The 23,315-nt window shown below is 40.7% G+C and overlaps 1 protein-coding gene across 1 annotated transcript in view; it reads right to left on the reverse strand.

Annotated features, from left to right (window-relative positions):
- ttc27 (tetratricopeptide repeat domain 27) overlaps window positions 1-23,315 on the reverse strand; it is a 220,596-nt gene that overhangs the window by 139,108 nt on the left and 58,173 nt on the right. Inside the window, exon 8 of the mRNA XM_072580509.1 lies at window positions 22,084-22,196. Coding sequence (XP_072436610.1) covers window positions 22,084-22,196 — 113 coding nt within the window. The remainder of the gene's footprint in view (window positions 1-22,083; window positions 22,197-23,315) is intronic.

Consider the following 23,315-nt stretch of genomic DNA (forward strand, 5'->3'; position numbering starts at 1 on the left):
CTGTGTAAGTACATGGCAAAAGGTCAGACAGATGAAATTAAGATTAGATAACTTCAACTGAAGAATTAAATTTTACGGTGACTGAATTATCAAATGCATCGCAGGGTGCTACTGTTCAATTATTTCCTGACTCAATGGTTCCATGTTTAAAACAAATGGACATGCTGTGTCAATATGAGCATATGTACACACACAACCCAATATACGCAGGTACATGCATGTTTTCTATATCTGCACATGCTTTGAAATGTTTGTATTTTAGTCAATTGCACTTCAAATGCCACACGTCAAAGTTCAGAAGAATAGACAAATAAATAGAAATTCCTTCAGATTTAGGACAGAAATCTATGCAATGTCAGGATCAACTCATTCAAGAGGATATCATGGGTTGCAGTTAAACCTAGCAATGACGTTTGCGCATTTCTCCACGTGGCTGCCTCAAGCATGTTCCCAAGTGAAATCTGATCCAGAGCAATCCAGAAAACAGATGAAACAATGACCATTAACCTTTATTCTTGCCTTATAGGAAACAGAGAGTTAAATACACTGAACCATCTATTTGGTGATCGGAAGCCTGTGATGTCAAGTTCTTAGCAGAACACAGAATTAACATAACGGGAATATGTTTGATATGGGATGTGCCTAATACATTGTTTTAAAACCTCAAGATTTTGCCACAATTTCCTTAGTAGTGAAACATGAAACAATGAACAATTAAATGAGAAAAAACAAATTGGAACCACGTGGCATTCTTTTACGCTTTATAAAACAAAACAATGGGAGACAAAATGCACCATGATATACTAATTAGCAACACAAAGACAATTTTTTATATGCATGTTGGACACATGAATTCCCTGAAAAAGCGCAGCAGGTCAGGCAGCATCCAAGGAGCAGGAGAATCGATGTTTCGGGCATGAGCCCTTCCTCAGGTGATTCCTGAGGAAGGGCTCATGCCCAAAACGTCGATTCTCCTGCTCCTTGGATGCTGCCTGACCTGCTGCGCTTTTCCAGCAACATATTTTCAGCTCTGATGTTCAGCATCTGCAGTCCTCCCTTTCTCCTACATGAATTCCCTGGACTTGTTTAGCTAGGGTATGGTGGAAAGATCTAGAATGAAATATTATGACAAACTGAGAGGTTGAAACTAAAATTAAAGAAAATCGCACAGCCGTAAATGACAAAAAGCACTTTTACAATTACAATTCTGCTTTGGAACCCGGGATTGTGAACGAAAGGGAATAAAGTCATAGGTTTTGCTTCCCTCTATAGTCATAGAATAATTTGTAGGGAAAAGAAAAAAAGCTTTTTATCCAAAAAAACTTTACAGCAATAAAGTGTGTCAGCTAAGTGGCCTTTAGAAACTGGGAATGTGACCTATTGTTCGGGTGAGGAAAGATGAAATTAAATGAACATTTTACACAAAAGGGATGATGGAGCTACCCTAAAAGCTCAATAGATCAACGCATTATTGAATGCACCACCAAGACTGCAAATCTAGAAGCCCTCAGATCTGATATCAGGTCCACCTTAATCTTGACCAATATGCTTTAGGGAGCATTTGAATTAACTTAGCAGGTTGAGATGTAATCAATTTATCATCACATTGTAAAATATTAATGGAACCAATGATCAGGCTCAGGACGGTGAGAGGATTGGGCTTAGATCTGATACTCTCACCTGCATGGACTGGTTTTACAGAAGTTAAGAACAGAGGGGAAAGTGAGGACTGCAGATGCTGGAGATCAGAGTCAAAGAGTGTGTTGCTGGAAAAGCACAGCCAGTCAGGCAGCATCCGAGGAGCAGGTGAATCACCGTTGAGCATAAGCTCTTCATTATCCCTGCCTGATGAAGAGCCTATGCTCGAAACGTCGATGTTCCTGCCCCTCGGATGCTGCCTGACCGGCTGTGCTTTTCCAGATGAAGAACAGACCCTTGGGTGGGCTATTGGAAGCCTATCAGCTTCTGTGTAACTGCAGTGCCTGGCGAGGCATTTGAGTAGGGAGACTCTAACAGATATTGACATTTTCTGTCAGTTGACACAGGAAAACATCAGGAAACCATTTCATTTTAACAGAAATGACATGCCAATATCAACAAATACAGTAAACCCAGTGACTACATGGTCACAACCCTGAAACCCTCCTCTAAGAATCTGGAAACTTCAATTTGAAATCATAGAGACATATTAAAACATTGCCATTCAAGACAACATACAAAAATTGAAGATGATCACAGAGAAATTGTTCTTACTGATGGTCAACAACTGGTGCAATTGCTGAAGGCTGAAAACATCTACTGGGATGTATATGAAAGGCCTCTAATACAACCATTGATAGATTCCACACATTGAGACCTACAAATCAAACCTTGCACAAGCCGGGGAAAGAGATATTCCAGAAATACTATGCATCTCGACAGATTGAAATAGTACTTAGTGTATTTATGGCATTTGGCACTGACAATGAAATATGAATCACAGATTAAAGTGAACTCTGTTTAACTGTCTCTGGGCATCAATAAATCCAAGTTAATTTTGAAATATAACTAACTGTCCCTTACATAAGAGCTACAGCATAGTCAAATATTTTGAAAATGAGATATGAAGTTATCTGCAGCCTGCATTCTAACGCGCCAAATTAAAAATGCAAGGTTACAGGAAATGCAAAAAAAGTGAAGGAAATGACAAAAAAAACACAATACATGTGGATTGCTGAGTCAATAGTAACTTAACGTGTATAATTATTCTGTAGTGAGATAATTTCATATTTTACGAATTATGATAATTATCCCATACAATGGGAAAGTATTATGGTATACAAACTTTTGCACAAATTGAAAATTAATTTCAACAATTCTTTTGTCACCAGCTGTTTTTACTTGTCAAAAAATAATTCTGACAGCAGACTTTTTTAATAAAATGCTAACTTGCTGTTTGCTAAAGGTGTGATCCTGCATCCAATTAATGTACAGTTATGCATTGAAGAAAGGTACATGCTTATCCAATGCTGCAGCTCATTGGACAAAGATGAATAGTACACTTCAACAGTATCAATATGAACTACCCTCCAAATGTCACACAAACGGGAGCACCAAAATACATGGACACGAATGATGCACAATCTGTAGTGAAACTGCCCATATCAGGCAAAGCAATAGCAGGGAATAGGTGCAGAGTTAGCAAATTTCTCCCAATCATTATCTAGCAACTCAAGTTAGTGGATGTGCAGGGAAGGTAATATCAGCCTGCATCATGGACAAGTAACCCTCTAAACATGGATTCAGAATCAAGGTCACTCAGTAGCATCTTCCACTCACTGATCACAAGACTGGAGCGGGAAGGGCATGTAAATAGGCGTGAATCAAAATCTCACTACCTTCCCATCTCCATGAGAATTAAGCTCTAGTCAAAAACACCCATGATTAACTCTCTTGTCCTGTGAACTAACGCCCTTAAGTGGTAAATTAATGACTACTAATTTCACCCCTGTTCACCCTCATCTCACCCTTGCTGGTATTAACCCAGCCTAGGTAGATGTGCTGCCCACATCTAACACTTTGGAGCCAGATTGCTACCTCTGTTTGTGTGGTCTGGAGGGGATCCTGGATCAAAGGCAGTTAGCAACTAGTCACAGGACAGCATGTCATGGGGTGCCTCTGAGAGGGGCCTTACTCTTGACTTTGTTGCTAGCCCACCCTATATTGCTTCACTGCAGGAAAACCACCCATGGCTTGGGTCAGTCCATGATCCAGGGACTTCTGTGCCTGCCCTTCTGACAGCAGGCTCAGGGGCTGAATGGCCTACTCCTGCTCCTACTTTCTATGCTTGTATATGGTCTACCCAGTGGTGCCGTTGAGCCAGAGGTAACCAGCCCTCAGTAGGTCAGACTTCTGCTCTGGTGGCCTTGATTCCAGGGGAAAGTTGGCCTGACTGGCTTCCAGTTCAACAGGTCTTCCTAAAAAGACACTGTGTTGGTCTATCAAAGGCAGGCAAAATCTTTGAGGCCTTATAGGATTGGAATCCCCCCTCCTGGACTTTACAAAATATAAGAAAGAATCTAAAATCGCAGGGGAACAGAACTGCAAGTAAAACACAATCTCCAGGACAAATAAATAAGGGTTACATTCAGACAGTGGCTCTACATAAGGAATTCAACAATATTGGAGCGCTGTCATAGGTCAATGGCGCAGAAAAATGCCATTACCTGACATTGCCTAATGCAATCAAAAAACTGATCATCAAACACAGTTGCATAAAACCTAGGCATTTTACCCCAATGAGTTCCCACGTAAGTGGGGGGAATGGGTAAATTGAAACCTTTATCCATCTGGAACTAGGTGCTGTTGTAATGTCATTTCCAAGCAACAAGAGAGATGCTTAGAACCACTCTGAACTTTTATTTCAATTGCAAAAGACTGCATTTTTTCAATTCTCATTCTTGACTGGACCATGTGTGAAATACACCAAGGAGGATTAGCTCTCAGATATCCTGAGCAATTGGAAAACGTTTGATATTTTTGATATGAATTACTGAAATTGAAGCAAATTGATAGCAGTCAGTCTGACCCAGACCTCCATTCAGTGCTAGGGGAGAACAGCTGTGTTGGCAACTGTAAGTGTTTCATCTAAATCCAAGTGATCTTAGTCAGGAGGGGCTTGCAGTCATAAGGAGGGTCAGGAAGGGTCAACTTGAATCGTGGACCTACAGTTCTCACCAGAAAGACCAACTAAGTTTTCTGTGAGCCAAATCTGAGAGGTTTTGGGGCTGAGAGATTAAGGCAATCAAAGGGCAACAATCAAACCCAGGGAGTTTGGGTCTGAATTATGCAAGATTTGAGGAGACTTGCAAGGTTTTGCCTTTGGCTTCTTGGTAAATTTTAATTTCTAGTAAATCATGGTGATTGTGTGTTTTGGTTGGGAGCCTAGGTTAAATTGTGGAGGGATTAAAATCAAACAAACTAATCACTTAGACCAGGTTAGAGGCTTTGTATCACAACATTAGGTTTACTTTAATTTAAAAAAATGTTTGCGGTTGAGCCAAGCCTTGTGTCCGTGAGATTTTGTTCTCTATAAATTCATAAAATTCAGGAACCATTGGGAGTGGGTGCGGGGGGGGAGTGGGTGCGGGGGGCGGAGAACAGGAGCCAATTATAGCCTCAACAAGATTTCATCTGATGACTTAGTGGCTAAGTTAGTCAATTTTCCATTTTATTCTAAGAGAATGAAGGATTCTCTTGAATTTCTACTTCACGGTCTCTGCAAGTTAGATTTCATTTAAACAGTTTCTCTCTAAAAATCTTGATTACAAATTATCAGCCTGGATACTGGAGTCAACCGTGAAGTTCCAACCCTCAGCACTGAACCTAGAAATACTGATATGTATCTGGTGCTGAATCAAAGGGATCCCCAAACATCAAAGCAACCGCAAATACATTAAGCAAGATAAGTGGTATCATATTAAAGAATTCTCAGACACAAGCATTGTTATCTTTCACTTTATAATATTAACTTATTAAGTATAATGAAAATTGGGATATATATAATGTTACAGTAGAAAATAAAATGAAACTCCCACAGCCCCCACCAGCCCCTCCCCCCAAAAAAACAAAGCATGTCGCCAATTCATAATGGAGGAGTTTAAAATTCCATTGGTAATAGTTTTCAGGACCAGAGAGGTTGCTCACAATTACTGAGAACTTAACACACCATTAAAACTCCCAGTTATATCTATTAAAGAAAGTGTGGATATTTTCAAGGATTTTGTTACAGAAAAACTACAGTGTAACACAGCTCTTGTCAGTTCAATCATTTCTAATAGTAAAAAGGCTGGAGGAACTTTAACAGCATATCCTGCGTAGAAGTGTAGAACTGCATTGATAGTCGTTTGGATTTTCATATTTAACTATTAATGTTTGAAATCCACAAATCTGAGAGTGTGTCAGAGGAGTAACAACAACAAACATAGACAGTTTCACCCTCCATACCACAACTGTAAAATAAAGCCCTCATTTTCAGGATAGGAGGAAACAAAATTAGAAGAACAAAGTAAAAGCTGTTGCCTGATTTTTCTGGCCACTTTGGGATTTGAGCCATGTAGGATACAGAACAGAGACAAACATAGCATTATACTAAAGGGAAACTAAAAGAGGTAGAGTGTCTGGGCTGGGTTGTGGAATCCTTATACATCTATTTCAAATGATTTAAGCCAGGGATGAGACAACAGCACATCAAACTTAGAAACAAATTACAAAACCAGATTTTTAAAAAACCTACAAGATTTCATTCCAAATTTTTGTGAAATACTTATTTTTGAAATACCATGGATGCAATCTCTGAAGTATCTGGCAAGGTGACATACTTCAATTCGAGACACAGGAAAACATCAATTTCCTTGTACAAGACATTGCCGAAATTCCAATTTTAAAAAAAAAGTATTGAAATTGTCCATGTGGCTGCAACGTGAGAGATTAACAGGGGAACAATGAATAGTGTGTTGAATTACAGAAATCATCATCCCTGCTTCTGAACAAGTCTCAACTATTGTACAGAGCTGAGAATGTGTTGCTGGAAAGCGCAGCAGGTCAGGCAGCATCCAAGGAACAGGAAAATTGATGTTTCGGGCATAAGCCCTTCTTCAGAAGAAGGGCTTATGCCCGAAACGTCGATTCTCCTGTTCCTTGGATACTGCCTGACCTGCTGCGCTTTTCCAGCAACACATTGTCAGCTCTGATCTCCAGCATCTGCAGTCCTCACTTTCTCCTCAACTATTGTACACTCATGATTTGAGGAGCCGGTGTTGGAATGGGGTGTCATCAGGTGAAGCAGCAGTGCTCCGAAAGCTAGTACTGCTAAATAAACCTGTTGGACTATAACCTGGTGTTGTGTGATTTTTAACATTGTACACCAAAACATTCTTGCAAGTTATTCAACCCAGGCAATGGTCATAAGGTTACCTTCCCCATATAAAAGACATGCATGCATCCAGAGGATTCAGGAATTCTGCATGAGAGAGAGAAAGACCAGTCATATCTGCTCACTGGAAGGGTTTGAAATGATGGTGGTAGGTCCTATAAAAGGGAGCAATCAACTGCCAAGAACACCTGCCAAACATTCCACGAATGTTAAGTGTAAACATTAACTTTACATCTTACAGATTATCCCAATGGATTGTTATTTCACGAAGAACAATGAGGTGGATGTAGATTTGGCAGAGTAATGCTCAATTCAGCCCAATGGAACATGACGATTGCAGAGGAGCACAAACGTCTTCTGTAAGTGTATGTGGTCCAAAGGAGATACATGCAAAAACAAATCAAAGGGAAGGGGTTGTTGGTTTGCTCTTTGAAGTAGAAAATGGTGTAAGAGCTGCAAAACAGCTGAGGTATACATCCAACGAGTTCTCTAATAACTGAGTCAGAGTTGTTTGTTAGACTGAGGCAATGCTGACATGTATCCTGCCAAACAAAAACAAAATGCAGGTTTGGTTCATACGACTCAGTCGACTCTTGGAAACTGGGTCGAGACTGTAGTGCTGGAAAAACTCAGCAGGTCAGGCAGCATCAGAGGATGCTGCCTGACCTGCTGTGCTTTTCCAGCACTACACTCTCGACTCTAAGCTCCTGTATCTGCAGTCCTCACTTTCTCTGACTCTTGGAAACTGTTGGCTAACTGGAAACATAAGAAAGATGTTAGGGAAAAATCTTAACTGCCACAGACCATTTAATATTAAAAACAACTTAGTTCAAAGAAAACAGCCTCAAAATTTTCCTTCTTTTCAATGGAGTTGTATAAAGTATAACTTGCTGACAAGTCTACATACACTTGGCTCACAGGGAATAAATCTCAGATTTCACTACATTCTTTGGGTTAAGAACATAGAATTATCCTCTATCAGACATCCAATTAGATCTATAACCTTCCAAAAATGCTCTAATGTAATTCTAATCTACAAATATCCAGATGTGATGTGAAAAATAAAGCAGAACCCAATTTTATTGTTCAGAAAAGCAAGCACAATTTGAAAATTCGTGGCTGAGAAGCACAGATGAAGGATACACACTTACTTGTTCAACTGACATTCAAGGTACAAATGGGAATTTAAATTTCAGCTCTGGGTCTATTTGGTGCAGGCAACGCACATTCCTGCACTCAGTGTGGGGCGTGATGACATTCACACAGTAAAATCAATCAAATGCTATCCATTACCACAAATTCAATACAACATGAAACAGGAGCGTCAGTAACTGATGGAAAATGTTTAATGGTGTTTAATGAGCACGGTGAGGAGGAAGGGGGCAATTTTCAACACAAATGTGAATACCACTGTCTCTTCTGGTTTGGTTCATGTTAAAGCATCACATCCAAATCTCCTTCCACTTGATCTGCACTACACATAAGGTCCATTTAGATCCCAATGGAAAATTAACTGATGAGTCTTGTCTTTAAGGTCACCTGAGAAGCTGATCACTGTAAATTTCTTACTAAGCAAGAGGGCAAGGGTAATAATCTAATAATCAACCCCACCGCTCTATGGCTGACCACTTCAACTCCCACTCCCACTCCACCAAGGACATGCAAGTCCTGGGCCTCCTCAACCACCAAATTCTAGCCACCCGACACCTGGAGGAAAAATGACATCTTCCACCTTGGAACCCTCCAACCACACAGCATCAATGTCGATTTCACCAGATTCCTCATCTCCCCTCCCTCCAACTCAACCCAGATCCAACCCTCCAACTCAGCACCGCCCTCTTGACCTGTCCTACCTGCCCATCTTCCTTCCTATCTATCCACTCCACCCTCCACTCCGACCTATCACTATCAGGCCCCCCAACAGCAACTACCTATCACTTTCCCAAGCTACCTCCCCCCCAAAGCACCATCCCTCTCCTATTTATCTCTCAGCCCCTTTCCCTGCGCCACATTCCTGAGGAAGGGCTACAAACATTGATTTTCCTGCTCCTCGGATGCTGCGTGACCTACTGTGCTTTTCCAGCGCCACACATTTTAACTCTGATCTCCAGCATCTACAATCCTCACTTTCTCCTAATAATCTAATACCCCAAATTTTAATTCCACAAAATGCAATTCTTTGAAAAAGCTTTCTTGTTTAGATAAGTGCAGTATTCTTTCTTGAGAATACAATGCCCAATGCAACAACACTGCCCTTTTGAAAATTAAGTAAACAGAACAAAGATTTGTTTGAAATTTTGTTAGCACAGAGATTCCACATTTTCTGTTCCCTTACCCAAAAGCAATAAAACAAAATTGACTCATCCCTTTTTAAGGATTGGTGGGAGGGTTGTCTCCCACAACCAATACGTCTCATACTGAAAACCATGATGTCATGGCATTTAATCTATGAATTGGTTCTCACAGTGTAGAATTAACTTGTTCTTAACATTTCATCACCTCAAGTCCCTGTTATTAAACAACATGTTTTCTCTATGCATGCTTATAATAACTGACAAGTTGATGAGAGTGATGCAGGAAATGAGAATTTCATTAAAGCCTGAAAGGACACCAGAGCTTCAAGTAGGCTGTTCAGAAAGCAGGAGGGGGCTCAAGTTTCCATGGAAATTAAATCAACATTTTACAAATAGTTACAAAAATAAAAGCACAAAATGACTTCATTATATTCACTATTTCAATTCAACAAGCATCATGGAGGGGAGAAAGTAATTTTAGGAAATTAATTTCTTACAAGTACAAAGCTAACTTTCTGTTGGTTTAAAATCTAGGCTGCAACTGCTTTCTGTTTCTATATTTTTCAAAATCCCAGATATAACCTTTGGCTTTTCCTCTTCTATCCTTCTCTTCCCTCTAATTTTTCTCTGCCAAAACTACTGACTCTTTAATGGATGCATTTTCACAAATATTAGTCATGCTGTGATACCTCGGCACATGTAGCTGTTATTCATGTGGACCTGGCAATGACAGCCACCAGACTATTCAACTACATGTGTCTGATCTATTTCATACACCTCTGCTTTTACCCTTTTTCCTCCCTCTTAGCACTACGAGGGGGAGGACTCTGGCAGCTGAGGGATCAGAGCTTTGTGCACTCTCTGTGATAATCTTAGCCTCATTTCTGCATGTCCCCAGTGAATTGTCTCAAGTGTGTTGGGTGTGACTGAATAAACCTCTATTTTGGTCAGTCACAAGTCTGAGGTCTCTATGAGCCAGTTAGACCTCTTTCGGGATGTTTTGCAGACATCACTCAAAGGTTTTCATGGATCTTCTGGCTTCTGCTGTGATTGAGTTCCAGATAGAATTGTTATTTCAGGAGTCAGGTGTACAAACAGCATATCCTACCCAGCAGGAGTGGTTTGAGTGATCATGAATATAATCAAGGATGGATACAAAAGCAAGTTCAGATAATCATAATTGAGTCTCCTTGTGGTCTGCCACAGGGAAACTATTGCAAGGATCCTCCTCAAATTCCTTTTCCCAGTGGCTGAAGAGTTCTTGAGAAAAGTGTGTTGCAGTTTCACTCAGCAAGGCACGACAAACGTGAGATTCAATAAAAGTGCAAGCTCTAAACTTTACACATTGTTTCTTTTCACCCCTCAAAAATCTGTAGGTGTCAATCAAAAAGATTGATCGACACTCTCTTCCCCCCCATCCAAGGCCTCAAACACTCCAAGTGGAATAGCAATCTATATGTACCTGCTTCAATTTAATAAAACTGTGTTCACTTCTCAGAATATAATCTCCTCTACACCGGAGAAACCAAATGTAGATTGTCTTTGAAAATGTCCTGCAAAGAAGTTACCAAAGTATTGTTCCTTGTGAAGCAAACAAAAAACAGAAAGATCAGCAAAGGAGAATTTAAAAATCCTGGTCATTGTTTATAAATCTCTCCATAGTCTCACGATGAAACTTTGTCTATGTCCTGTTACTTGCATTTTCATCAGGGAGAGACATTATACTGGAAGTGGTTACTTATAATGTTTTTAACAGCAGAAGTGAGGGGTTTAAACTGAAAAATCATTGATAATGGGCTAGCTATCACATTGTTACCCCATAGGCTATAGTCAAATTTGTTGACCTGTCTTAGCAACAGAAAACACACCATGCATATTCACTGGAAAATCTTGAATCCCTGTCCATGTGTGTTCATATTAGACAGTTAAAAAATTGAGGGTCAGAGACACGCAACCAGGCTCTGAGAAATATCCTATTTTGTTTAAAGCCAATCAAGATGACCCACAATAGTGGGGCAGGTAGCACTGTCAGTATATTTGTAACAATGCAAGTTTAGTTACTATATTGATATAACTAACTGAATCCGTTAACAATTCCTTCTGTATGTTCACATATTCAATGAATTGTACTTGACATTGTCTCCTGAGGCCCCCAATCCACCTTCAGAGTTTGAAAAAGTGCACTAATAAATAATCTGTTCAAATCACAAGGAGGTACTATTGTCTCACCCCAGGGTTATGCTATCATTCCATGTGAATGGAACAAAGTAAAAATATGATGCTCAGACTACTTTTGCAAATGACTGATACCAATGAACCCTATAAGGTATATATAATAGATTCAAGTTTGTAAGGTATCATTTACAGGAAAAACTACATGAGAAAAATGTTAATGGCAAGACAATAAAAATGTATATTGCTAAAGAAGTTAATATTTCACAATTTCCTTTCTGTCTGTAATGGAGCCCGCCCAAAATCAACTTTCTACCCGAGGTAAAAATTGCTTAGTTTACTTTTGTCAATTTTCATCCCTCCTTATCTCCTGAAGACATGTGCAGTTATACCACAAGGTCGAGTGTTCAGCTGAGTGATACCTCATGGTACCTCCTCCAACTGAAATTCTCAGCTTCAGGAAATTCCACTGATGTGAATCCAATCTCTTCTCCATCAAGGACCATAGACAACCACAGGCAATGAATAGTCATCAGAAGCAGTCGCCTGGATTAGTTCCTCTCCGTAGTCCAGAAATGCTTAGGTGCAATGCCATGTGCTTTATGACTGCCTCAGCTCAGATTAGTTAACACAGCTCAAAAATCAAATCAGACTTTCTATTTAGCTTGGACAGAGATTACCTTTGTCAACTGAATCACTGCTTTGGACTAAATGTTCATTGCAACAGTAACTCCAACAAATATTTTGCTAACTTAAGAAGAGCAATGGATTGGCAATGCACCAATACTTAGGCAGAGGAACATCCTTTCATCTTTCCGACTGCCCAAATGGTTAGCCCCAATATTTTGACTGCAACATTAGAGGCAAGTCATGGGCAAGAAAAAGGAACTATTCTGCACAGGGATAAAAAGTAGAGAGAGCAGGCACTCAAAAGTTGAGACACTGGGAAATATGTGAGCTATTTATCCATCAGGCCCCCAGTTTCTATAAACGCTCCACCATATTCGATAACTAAGAGCAAATGAAAATAATTTTCTCCCAAGAAAGCAAAATGCGATAACTTAAGAATGCAGCTTATATGTAGAGTTATGAAAAACTGGGACTGAAATTTGTAAGGCGTAAGTGAAGACTGCAGATGCTGGAGATTAGAGTCGAGAGTGTGGTACTGGAAAAGCACAGGTCAGGCAGCATCCGAGAAGCTAGAGAATCCACATTTCAGCCAAAAGCCCTTCATCAGGAATGAGGCTGGGAGCCTAGGTGGAGAGATAAATGGGAGGGGGATGGTGTTGGGGGGACGGTAGCTGAGAGTGCAATAGGTGGATGGAGGTGGGGGTAAAGGTGATAGGTCAGAAGGGAAGGTGGAGTGGATAAGTGGGAAGGAAGATGGACAGGTAGAACAGGTCATGACGGCGGTGCCAAGTTATAAGGTTGGATCTGCAATAAGGTGGGGAGTGGAGAAATAATACTTGCCTCAATACTATAGCACAGCAATACCTCAGAGAATACAAACATGAGGAGAATTGTGGAGAACATGGCCTGTCAAGACAATATTGCTCATTTAAAAAAAAAATACATTTTCCTAACTGAAAAGGTGACCATAGAACAATGCAACAGGAGGATATCTACACACATTAAGCATATGGTACACACTGTGATGATGCAAAAATGCAGATGGAAAAATTCATATTATACCACTGTAAAATTCCACACGTGATCATTTGGCTCAGGTACTGGAAGGTGGATACACAAGGAACCTTACTGCAGGAAGAATTCTCCACCTTTATAGAAGTAAAGGGGGGAATAAATTTTTTTTTTCCAAATTGATACTCCATCAAGAACAGATCGCATTTTCAGTAAATTGCTTTCTTTATTACCAACAATTCCTTAATGATGTAGATGGCAACTTACGCAGCGGTAACTTACTCATTTCATAACTCAGCTTTGAGGTCACCTTAAAGTCAAGGCCATCTGGACAGTATATGATCACACTTGCTTCCAACAGAACTAAGAACACATGTTCCATCCATATGGTCTACAAAAACTGGCAATTAACTCAACTGGAAAGGAAAACTAAAGGGCAGAAAGGTTATCTAAACATCTGCTACCTGCCAGATGAATTAGCCTCATCCCCCTTGAGGAAACATGACATCATTAACCAGGAGCTGTGCATGCCATAACTTCCCTCTTCAACTGCCCTTGTGACATAAGACAGAGAATCTTCAAGCTCGAGCTCAGGTATGGTCAAGAAAAAAAAACTCTGCATGCGACAAGAATGAAATGTACAAGATAAAATGACAAACTGTGACTGAAGACTTTCATAAATATAAAACCTTAATGTTTTATACTGAATGCATTGACCTAAGAGAAAACAAAATTCATAGTTCAACAAATAATGCTTAGATTTATCTTAGCTGAAGAAAATTATCCTTACTGACCAAACTTAGTAGTAATGTGCAAAATCTCAACAGAAATGGCCAAAACCTTCTGGAATTAGATTAGATCACTATAAAAGCACAAGCATTATAGTAGTTCCCAAAGTTGATTGTGTGTATGTTTAAGATAAAAAAAATCTTTACTGCCATGCTCTCAATTTTTATTAAAAGGAGGCATGGCTAATAATAAAAAACTGAGAGGATGGATTGCAGTATGACAAAGGCGATTGACATTATACTGCCAACCTCCTGTCTTTATTCTGCTTGCGAAGATCTGATCAGAATTGTGCTGAATTTTCAAGCTGAAATTACTAGTAAGCCACTCATGTCCTGATGGATCATGTCCAAACTGCTTTATTTCACAATGTTTTTATAAAATTGTCAACATATACCTTAATATAGCATTACAGACCAAGTACGTCATATCAGCATAATCAGATGAGATGAGCACAATGAGCCAAAGAATTGGTAACTAAAATCTTGGCAAAACCAGCAGAATCAGTGATGAGAAAGTAGTCACTAAATTGCTATCCATCTGTTTGGTCATCAGTAACATTAAAAATCAACTGAAGAAACAGTAAACAAGGTCACTAACTAAACTCTGACTTGTTTATTGCTGATCACGATATTTGTCAATTTGGCTCAAGCCATATCAAGTAATTGGAAGAACTGAACTCAAGCACTGCTCCAGAATTTGAAAGTGATATGTATTTGAACATTCAAAGGGAGCAGTGCAGTTCACATCGCGGCTGAAGTAAGATTCAGTCTGTCTGTTCTGGTGGTTCAGGCAATATTCCCATTGATTAAAGGACAATTCACCTCATAGCCTGGTCGTTCACTCAAACTGCATGACCAATGAAATAAATAAACTGATGATTTATGTATTATCATCTAGGGGATACTTTTGCAATTGAAATAGTTGCTGCGATTGTATGTAAGAATTGCATAATTCCAGAGTAATTAATTGTATTTAGTACTTTGAAATGTTCCTGCTAATGCACCACATATATGCAAGTCCTCTCTTGTTGTAGACCAGATGCAGTCTCTTGTTGTAGACCAGATGCAGTTTGTTTTAGACTGTCAGGAAAATAGTTCATAGAATCAGTGTGGAAACAAGCCATTCGGCCCATCGGTCCACACTAACCCTCAAAGAGCACTTCTTATCCTAAACCTGTAGCCTTGCATTTTCCATGGCCAATCCACCTAAGCTGCACACCTGGACTGTGGAAGGAAATGGAGCACCTGAAGGAACCCATGCAATCATGGGGAGAATGTGCAAACTCCACAGACAGTCACCCAAGGGTGGAAGTGAACCTGGGTACCTGGCCTTGTGAGGCAGCAGTGCTAACTACGAAGCCATCATGCCACCCAATCATCGAGTTGTTTAGGATGTTATAATTTGGAGATAATATATTGCACTGTGAAAGTCAAGATGTCAAGCGAACATCACAGATGATGTTTACCAATAGATAGAATTTCTGCAAGCTTATAAAACAATATCGACACTATTATATAGAGTCACTGAGATGTCCAGGACAGAAACAAACCCTTCGGTCCAACTCGTCCATGCTAACCAGATATCCCAACATAATTTAGTCACACTTACCAGCACCCGGGCCATATCCCTCCAAACCTTTCCTATTCATATACCCATCCAGATGCCTTTCAAATTGTAATAGACTCCACCACTTCTTTTGGAAGGTCATTCCATACACGTACCTCCCTCTGCGTGAAAAAGTTGCCCCTTTGGTCTCTTTTACATCTTTTCCCTCTCACCCTAAACCTATGCTTTTTAGTTCTGAACTCCCCCACCCCAGGGAAAATATTTATCCTATCCAAGCCCTTCATGATTTTATAAACCTCTATAAGGTCACCCCTCAGCCTCCGACACTCCAGGGAAAACAGCCCTAGCCTATTCAACCTCTCCCTCTAGCTGAAATTCTCTAACCATGGCAACATCCTTGTAAATCTTTTTTGAACTCTTTCACATTTTACAAGATCTTTCGGATAGGAAGGAGACCAGAATTGCATGAAATATTCCAAAAGTGGCCTAACCAATGTCCTGTATAGCTGCAACATGACCTCCTAATTCCTACACTCAATACTATGACCAATAAAGGAAACCATATCAAATACTTTCTTCACTATCTATCTACCTGTGACTCTACTTTCAAGGTACCATTAAATGTATAAGTCATGCTAAGATTTGCTTTCCCAAAATGCAGCACCTTGCAGTTATCTAAAATGAACTTCAACTGCCACTTTTCAGCCCATTAACCCATCTGATCAAGATCCCATTATAATCTGAGGTAACCCTCTTCTCTGTCCAATACACCTTCGACTTTGGTGTCATCTGCAAACTTACTAACTATACCTCTTATGCTCACATCCAAATCATTTATATAAATGATGAAAAGTAGTGGGCTCAGCACCGATCTTTGTGGCACTCCACTGGTCACAAGCCTCCAGTCTAAAAAACAACCCTCCACCACCACCCTCTGTCTTCTACCTTTGAGCCAGATCTGTATCCAAATGGCTAATTCTCCCTGTATTCCATGAGATCTAACCTTGCTAACCAGTCCCCCATGGGAACCTTGTTGAACGCCTTATTGAAGTCCAAATAGATCATGTCTACCACTCTGCCCTCAACAATCTTCCTTGTTACTTCTTCAAAAAACGCAATCAAGTTTGTGAGACATGATTTTCCACGCACAAAGCCATGTTGACTATCCCTAATCAGCCCTTGCCTTTCCAAATACATGTACATCCTGTCCCTCAGGATTCCCTCCAACAACTTGCCCACCACCGACATCAGCCTCACTGGTCTATAGTTCCCTGGCTTGTCCTTACTACTTTTCTTAAATAGTGGCACTACATTAGCCAACCTCCAGTTTTCTGGCACCTCACCTATGACTATCGATGATACAAATATCTCAGCAAGGACCCAGCAATCACTTCCCAACTTCTAGGATACACCTGATCAGATCCTGAGGATTTACCCGTTGTTATGCGTTTCAAGACATCCAGCACTTCCGCCTCTGTAATATGGACATTTTTCAAGATGTCACCATTTATTTCCCTACATTCTATATGTTCCATGTCCTTTTCTACATTAAACACTGATGCAAAATACTCATTTAGTGTCGCCCCCATCTCCTGCGGCTCCACACATATAAAGGTTGAAAAACTTTAATCACATAGCATCCGACAGAACCAAATAGGGTACTTCCTTTTGTGCCATTCTGCATAACTATCCAACAGCTAGAGACTTTTTAAAATCCATATAAATTTCCTAGTGCTGAACAGAGAGTGGCCAAACTTTTGCAGCACCTAAATGGTAAGGACAATGGTGAGTCAATTGGACCAAAATGCTGAGATCAGAAAAATTAAGATTCCTGACATTGAGAAGTAGTGTTTGGTTTTCAAGCCAAGATTTGAATGACATGATTAGACTCTTGCTAGTAAATGCCACAAAGCCCGTTTCATGTGCGTACATTGTGTTATGATCTATTATCGCTTCGTTTACATGGAGTTTTCACACAAATAGAAGGAGGTGCCTATTCCTGACATGGAAGTCAGATCAGGTGCTTGGTAGCTCCCGATCACTGCTTACTCCTCCAGGCCTTCCCATCTTAACCTGCAGTTCCTAACACCTTAGGCATGCTCCATGGGTAGTGACCATCTGCAATCTCTTGCAGTCCATCAAGATTGGCACTCGTCTCGCACCAGCCACACTGCACCATCATAGTTCATCTCCAGCCCACTGAGAATACAGTCTTCCACCTAATGCTGAATACCAGAGGTTAGGTGTCTACAGAATCCTAGAATTTCTTCCTGAGTTCTGACTGCAGTTATCCAACTATTCTTCATCTCTAACTAAGCTCCAAATTAATTATGCACCTAAAGACTCAGAATTTCTTCCTGAGTTCTGACTACAAAGAGTCAATGGCCTAAATCATCTCAACATTATACTTTACATGCAGCCCACCTCTGCCTTAGCCCTTCTTCATCAACCGACTGTGACTCTGCAGCTGCTTTTTAGTGACCCAGCACTGTCACTTAATGAAAACTTTGCAATGTGTCCTGCCCTTATTGCTTGGCAAATCCAAATGCAGTGACCAGTGGTAAGGCATGAATGTAGCAATTGGAACGATTTGGTCCTCTGCATGTTACAATGCTGGCTCAGTATTGGCTCCAACCACACAAATTGTAGACAATAAAAAGGAATTTATCACAAAACATACTTCATCCCCTAGGTTACAGTGAAACTTTTTGTTCAAACTGTAAGCTCACACCTTTCACGTTTTTTGTAAAAATTATAAATGGCCTGACTTCACTTTGTAGTGCAGTGTTTCAGTATTTCTAAAATACACTGTTTTGCTTTCAATTTTTGGTACCCTTCACACTAAGTACTGTCAGGTTATTTAACAGCATTGTTCCAATTTTGGTCCTGCTTTCATCCAACAAAGACATATGGAGAGCCATGAAAAACAGGAATCGATACATACTAATAATTCAAAGAAGTAGACCTCTGGTTGATTTACTTTTCTTGCTTGCTAACCCAGGAATATTGCCAACAGTTGCAGGAAAGCCAATGAGCTGCTTTGGGCCAATTTGGCTTAAGGTATTGGTATTATACCTGTGGTCTTCTGGTCTGAGTACCTGATCAGGTGGGTCATATACCCACCAATGTTAATCCAAGATACTAAGTTGTCACATTGATTCCTCACATCAACACAACCAAATAGTCATCCCACCAATAAAATTAGAAAGCAATGGAGAAACCCAACAAGTTTGGGAACATCTGTGGAGAGAGAAACAAAGTTAATGCTTCAAGTCCAATATGACTTCTTTGGTTTTGAGGAAAAGTTATACTGGACTTGAAACATTAATTTTGTTTCTCCAGCACCCTCTATTGTTACTTCAGACCTCCAGCATCTTCAGTAACCTGCGTTTATTTTAGTAAATGCATCAATTGCCTGATGAGTTATGATTAGCTCACTCTATATTGTCTTGGGAGATCCTGAGTTTACATTTCATAATATTGACAGAAATGAATAAACTTAAAAGTTTTACTCGACTTGGTTCCTTCTATCAATGTTGAACAGTGAGAGGATAACAGAGTCATACAGTCCTAGAGATGTACAACATGGAAACAGACCCTTCGGTCCAACCTGTCCATGCTGACCAGATATCCCAGCCCAATCTAGTCCCACCTGCCAGCACCTGGGCCATATCCCTCGAACCCCTTCCTATTCATATACCCATCCAAATGCCTCGTAAATGTTGCAATTGTACCACCCTCCACCACATCTTCTGGCAGCTCATTCCATACATGTACCACCATCTGTGTGAAAAAGTTGCCCCTTTGGACTCTTTTATATCTTTCCCCTCTCACCCTAAACCTATGGCCTCATGTTCTGGACTCCCCAACCCCAGGGAAAAGACTTTGCCTATTTATCCTATCCATGCCCCTCATAATTTTGTAAACCTCTATAAGGTCACCCCTCAGCCTCCGACGCTCCAGGGAAAACAGCCCCAGCCTGATCCCAACCTCTCCCTAAAGCTCAAATCCTCCAACCCTGGCAACATCCTTGTAAATCGTTTCTGAACCCTTTCACGTTTCACAACATCTTTCCAATAGGAAGGAGACCAGAATTGCACGCAATATTCCAACAGTGGCCTAACTAATGTCCTGTACAGCCGCAACATGACCTCCCAACTCCTGTACCCAATACTCTGACCAATAAAGGAAAGCATTTCAAACACCTTCTTCACGATGCTATCTACCTGCAACTCCACTTTCAAGGAGCTATGAACCTGCACTCCAAGGTCTCTTTGTTCAGCAACACTCCCTAGGACCTTACCATTAAGTGTATAAGTCCTGCTAAGATTTGCTTTCCCAAAAGGCAGCACCTCGCATTTATCTGAATTAAACTTCATCTGCCACTTCTCAGCCCATTGGCCCATCTGGTCCAGATCATGTTGTAATCTGAGGTAACCCTCTTCATTGTCCACTATACCTCCAATTTTGATGTCATCTGCAAACTTACTAACTGTACCTCTTATGCTTGCATCCAAATAATTTATGTAAATGACAAAAAGTAGAGGACTCAGCACCGATCCTTGTGGCACTCCACTGGTCACAGGCCTCTAGTCTGAAAAACAACCCTCCACCACCACCCTCTGTCTTCTGTCTTTGAGTCAGTTCTGTATCCAAATGGCTAGTTCTACCTGTATTCCATGAGATCTAACCTTGCTAATCAGTCTCCCATGGGGAACCTTGTCGAACACCTTACTGAATTCCATATAGATCACATCTACTGCTCTGCCCTCATCAATCTTTTCTGTTACTTCATCAAAAAACTCAATCAAGTTTGTGAGACATGATTTCCCACACACAAAGCCATGTTGACTATCCCGAATCAGTCCTTGCCTTTCCACATACATGTACATCCTGTCCCTCAGGATTTCCTCCGACAACTTGCCCACCACCAAGGTCAGGCTCACCGGTCTATAGTTCCCTGGCTTGTCTTTACCACCCTTCTTAAACAGTGGCACCATGTTTGCAAACCTCCAGTCTTCCAGCACCTCACCTGTGACTATTGATACAAATATCTCAGCAAGAGGCCCAGCAATCACTTCTCTAGCTTCCCACAGAGTTCTTGGGTACACCTGATCAGGTCCTGGGGATTTATCCACCTTTAACCATTTCAAGACATCCAGCACTTCCTCCTCTGTAATCTGGACATTTTGCAAGATGTCACCATCTATTTCCCTACAGTCTATATCTTCCATATCCTTTTCCACAGTAAATACTGATGCAAAATATTCATTTAGTACCTCCCCCATTTTCTGTGGCTCCACACAAAGGCCACCTTGCTGATCTTTGAGGGGCCCTATTCTCTCCCGAGTTACCCTTTTGTCCTTAATATATCTGTAAAAACCCTTTGGATTCTCCTTAATTCTATTTGCCAAAGCTATCTCATGTCCCCGTTTTGCCCTCCTGATTTCCCTCTTAAGTATACTCCTACTTTCATTATACTCTTCTAAGGATTCACTCGATCTATCCTATCTATACCTGACATATGCTTCCATCTTTTTCTTAACCAAACCCTCAATTTCTTCAGTCATCAGCATTCCCTATACCTACCAGCCTTCCCTTTCACCCTGACAGGAATATACTTTCTCTGGATGCTTGTTATCTCACTTCTGAAAGCTTCCCATTTTCCAGCTGTCCCTTTACCTGCGAACATCTGCCTCCAATCAGCTTTTGAAAGTTCTTGCCTAATACCGTCAAAATTGGCCTTTCTCCAATTTAGAACTTCAACTTTTAGATCTGGTCTATCCTTTTCCATCACTATTTTAAAACGAATAGAATTATCGTCACTGGCCCCAAAGTGCTCCCCCACTGACACCTCAGTCACCTGCCCTGCCTTATTTCTCAAGAGTAGGTCAAGTTTTGCACCTTCTCTAGTAGGTACATCCACATACTGAATCTGAAAATTGTCTTGTACACACTTAAGAAATTCCTCTCCATCTAAACCCTTAACACTCTGGCAGTCCCAATCTATGTTTGGAAAGTTAAAATCCCCTACCATAACCACCCTATTATTCTTACAGATAGCTGAGATCTCCTTACAAGTTTGTTTCTCAATTTCCCTCTGACTACTGGGGGAGTCTATAATACAATTCCAATAAGGTGATCATCCCTTTCTTATTTCTCAGTTCCACCCAAATAACTTCCCTGGATATATTTCCAGGAATATCTTCCCTCAGCACAGCTGTAATGTTATCCCTTATCAAAAATGCCACTACCCCTCCTCTTTTGCCTCCCTTTCTATCCTTCCTGTAGCATTTGTATCCTGGAACATTAAGCTGCCAGTCCTGCCCATCCCTGAGCCATGTTTCTGTAAGTGCTATGATATCCCAGTCCAATGTTCCTAACCATGCCCTGAGTTCATCTGCCTTCCCTTTTAGGCCCCTTGCATTGAAATAAATGCAGTTTAATTTATTAGTCCCACCTTGTCCCTGCCTGCCCTGACTGTTTGACTCACTTCTGTTCTCAGCTGTACCCATCTCAGATCGATCTCTTTCCTCAGTATCTCCCTGGGTCCCACCCCCCCACCTTACTAGTTTAAATCCTCCCAAGCAGTTCTAGCAAATTTCCCTGCCAGTATATTAGTCCCCTTCCAATTTAGGTGCAATCCGTCCTTCTTGTACAAACTATCACAAAATATATAGGTCTATCCACATGCCGGAAAATGCTCACCAGTTAGCAAGAATAACAGCAAGCTCCTCTGCACATAGGTCTGGCACATTCTGCTCCTTGGGGTCTGCTAGTTTAATCGAGTTCAGTAAAGTGTCATCACTTAGTTCAAGGTTCTGTTGGCAAGAAGTTGCATCACCATGTTATTTGTTGTACCTTATTTGTAGCATTCATCTGTGACATTTTAGCATCTGGAGACAGTTATGATACAAAAAGTAGCATTTAAGTAACACATTTGACATTATAAAACATTCCAAGACACTTAATAGGAACATAAATATCAAATTTGACAGTAAATAATGTAAGGAATGTTTAGAGTAGATCCAAAATCTATGGGGCTTTACATAATCCAAGTCTAACGAGATATCAGCAGCAAGTGCAACGTGACTGTTAATATCATCAGGAAACTTTTGCATTGGCTTCTCTAATGCAGCCTTTGTGGAGAGAAGGAGTAGGTATTTTTAGAGTCTCTGAATGCTCTGCCAAGGTTACTTTTTTGCTTCCAATTAATGCAACAATCACATCAGTACCGAGGTTGAGCGACCAGTAATTTAAATACCTTCAGGTTAGGACCACCCTGACGGCAGCCCTTGGCAAATTCCTCCCTGATCCCCTTTAAGCTCATTCGCTTCTATCTTAATAATAGACACTTCATAACCTACCTTTACAAAACTGAGAAGTCTTTGTTGTTAAAAATGCTTAGGTTAGTGCGGTCTTGTGACCCTGGTAGTGATCACCCTCTAACTTATAAACACATGCCTGCAATTTTGCTGCTCACTCTGGCACCATCATCTGGAACCCAAACATCTGAATACATAAGCAACTGAACACCTATAAATTCTCTAATATTTTGAGGGCACTTACCTTCCCTCCTGTTTCTCAAGCCTTTGCATCAGCCGTGCAATCTCTGAAAACCTCCACCTACAACTCCATGTGGGAACACTGGACTAGAATTCTCTTCCATAATTCGGAGGCGGCGGCATCAACTATATGCTTCAAACCACTGTCTTGTTGACATCAAAAAAGGGATCATAGCAGGGATCTTTCTGTTCTTTCTGGGTCAAAGGTAGTTCTATCCCTAAGTTTTTATTAGATGCATTTTTCTACTTCAGGCTTGCCTAATCTAGCCTCCAAGCCCTCCATTTTTTCCTTCACCAGAACGGGGCCTCCAAGCCCTCCGTTTTTTCCTCTCCAGAACGCCATGACCAGGGCCTCCAAGCCCTGTTTTTTCCTCT

This window comes from Chiloscyllium punctatum, chromosome 11 (genome assembly GCF_047496795.1).
Source record: "Chiloscyllium punctatum isolate Juve2018m chromosome 11, sChiPun1.3, whole genome shotgun sequence".
Lineage (NCBI taxonomy): Eukaryota > Metazoa > Chordata > Chondrichthyes > Orectolobiformes > Hemiscylliidae > Chiloscyllium > Chiloscyllium punctatum.